The following is a 1,563-nucleotide window of genomic DNA, read 5'->3' on the forward strand; positions in this document are numbered from 1 at the left end:
TGAAGAAATCTTTACTTGGCAGGTTAATTTACACAAACAGAGGAGGTCTTTTAGTTCTTTCTCCCATCCTTCTCCAAATTATTAGTGTTTCTCTGACTCGAATGTGTCTACCTAACGAGCTGTTACCTGGGATTCCAGGAAATCCAGGAACTTCTACATAAATAATGTCAATCAAAAACGGTACAATGACAGAAAACTAACAAGAACTCACTGTGAAAATGTGATCATCCAGAATGTGCTGCTGGTTTGCCATGGAATGATATTTTGTCAGACCACAGGAATTCTCTGCTTATCTTTTGTATGTTGTTTATCATTCTTGACTAAGTATCTTTTCCTCTGGGCTGGATCTCATGTTCCTCAATCTTCATCCACATCAGAAGGTTTTTGAACAGCAAAGCAGCAGCACGTTCTGGACGATCACATTCTGACGGTGAGTTTTTTTTTATTATTAAATTTTTATCATTGTACAGTTTCTTTTTAAAATTAGCCTTGCATGTTAAAAACTACAATACTTGTACTTCAAAAAAGGAAAAAGGACATTCACAATCTCATTTACTGGTGACTTCAACCCTTGAGCATTTTTAATGTTCGCCTTGGAAAGACGTAACACAATGACTGTAAATCTCTGTTTTAACAGGATTAAATGTTTAAATGTGTGTCTGAACTGATAAAAGACAGAAAAGACAGCATCTTTTTTGTTGAGAAAATTATCTTTCAAACTAAGTATCAAATTTAACTCATTTTTTACAGAATCCAACACTAAACTGAGAATATGAGGCTTTGTTTTCTCTTCTGTGTTTTCTGTCTGATGGTTCCCATGAGCCTCAGTCAGCTGCCGGGTCCCCCTGGTCAGAAAGGTGACAGAGGACTTCCTGGACCACCTGGAGAACCTGGAGCACCTGGAGCGTATGGAACACCAGGTATCAGCTCACAAAGCAAAGAAAAAGTTTTTCCGAAGAGCTAAAAATAGAACAAGAAAAGTCTGTAGAATGAGAAGAGTAATAAAAAATCCTGTAGCCAAATTCTTCATTTCTTTCATGATCAATAAAGATTTCTTCATCTCTTTTTGGATTCAGGGTTTCCTGGAAGTAAGGGAGAAAATGGAGAACGTGGGATTGTTGGACTACCTGGACAACGAGGTATCAGCTCACAAAGCAAAATAAAAGTTTTTCTGAAGAGCTAAAAATAGAACAAAAAATATGTAGAAAGAGAAGAGCAATGAAAAATACTGTAGCCAAATTCTTAATTTTTTTTCATGTCCAGTGAAGATTGCTTCATCTCTTTTTGGATTCAGGAGTAGCTGGACCATCTGGACCAACTGGAGCAATGGGTATCAGCTCACAAAGCAAAGAAAAAGTTTTTCTTTAGAGCTAAAAATAGAACAAAAAATATGTAGAAAGAGAAGAGCAATGAAAAATACTGTAGCCAAATTCTTAATTTTTTTCATGTCCAGTGAAGATTGCTTCATCTCATTTTGGATTCAGGAGTAGCTGGACCATCTGGACCAACTGGAGCAATGGGTATCAGCTCACAAAGCAAAGAAAAAGTTTTTCTGAAGAGCTA

General features: G+C 36.7%; 1 protein-coding gene across 3 annotated transcripts in view; it reads left to right on the forward strand.

Annotated features, from left to right (window-relative positions):
• Positions 1-330: 330 nt before the first annotated feature.
• LOC103132670 (conglutinin-like) overlaps positions 331-1,563 on the forward strand; it is a 2,996-nt gene continuing 1,763 nt past the window's right edge. The window contains exons 1-5 of one of the 3 annotated variants that reach the window (XM_016667514.1): positions 331-430; positions 751-920; positions 1,077-1,139; positions 1,295-1,330; positions 1,485-1,520. In XM_016667514.1, coding sequence (XP_016523000.1) covers positions 773-920; positions 1,077-1,139; positions 1,295-1,330; positions 1,485-1,520 — 283 coding nt within the window. In that variant the 5' untranslated portion in view covers positions 331-430; positions 751-772. The remainder of the gene's footprint in view (positions 431-750; positions 921-1,076; positions 1,140-1,294; positions 1,331-1,484; positions 1,521-1,563) is intronic. The other 2 variants (XM_016667515.1, XM_016667516.1) reach the window with 2 other exon arrangements.

The sequence above is a fragment of the Poecilia formosa genome, unplaced genomic scaffold, assembly GCF_000485575.1.
Source record: "Poecilia formosa unplaced genomic scaffold, Poecilia_formosa-5.1.2 Scaffold1202, whole genome shotgun sequence".
Classification (NCBI taxonomy): Eukaryota; Metazoa; Chordata; class Actinopteri; order Cyprinodontiformes; family Poeciliidae; genus Poecilia; species Poecilia formosa.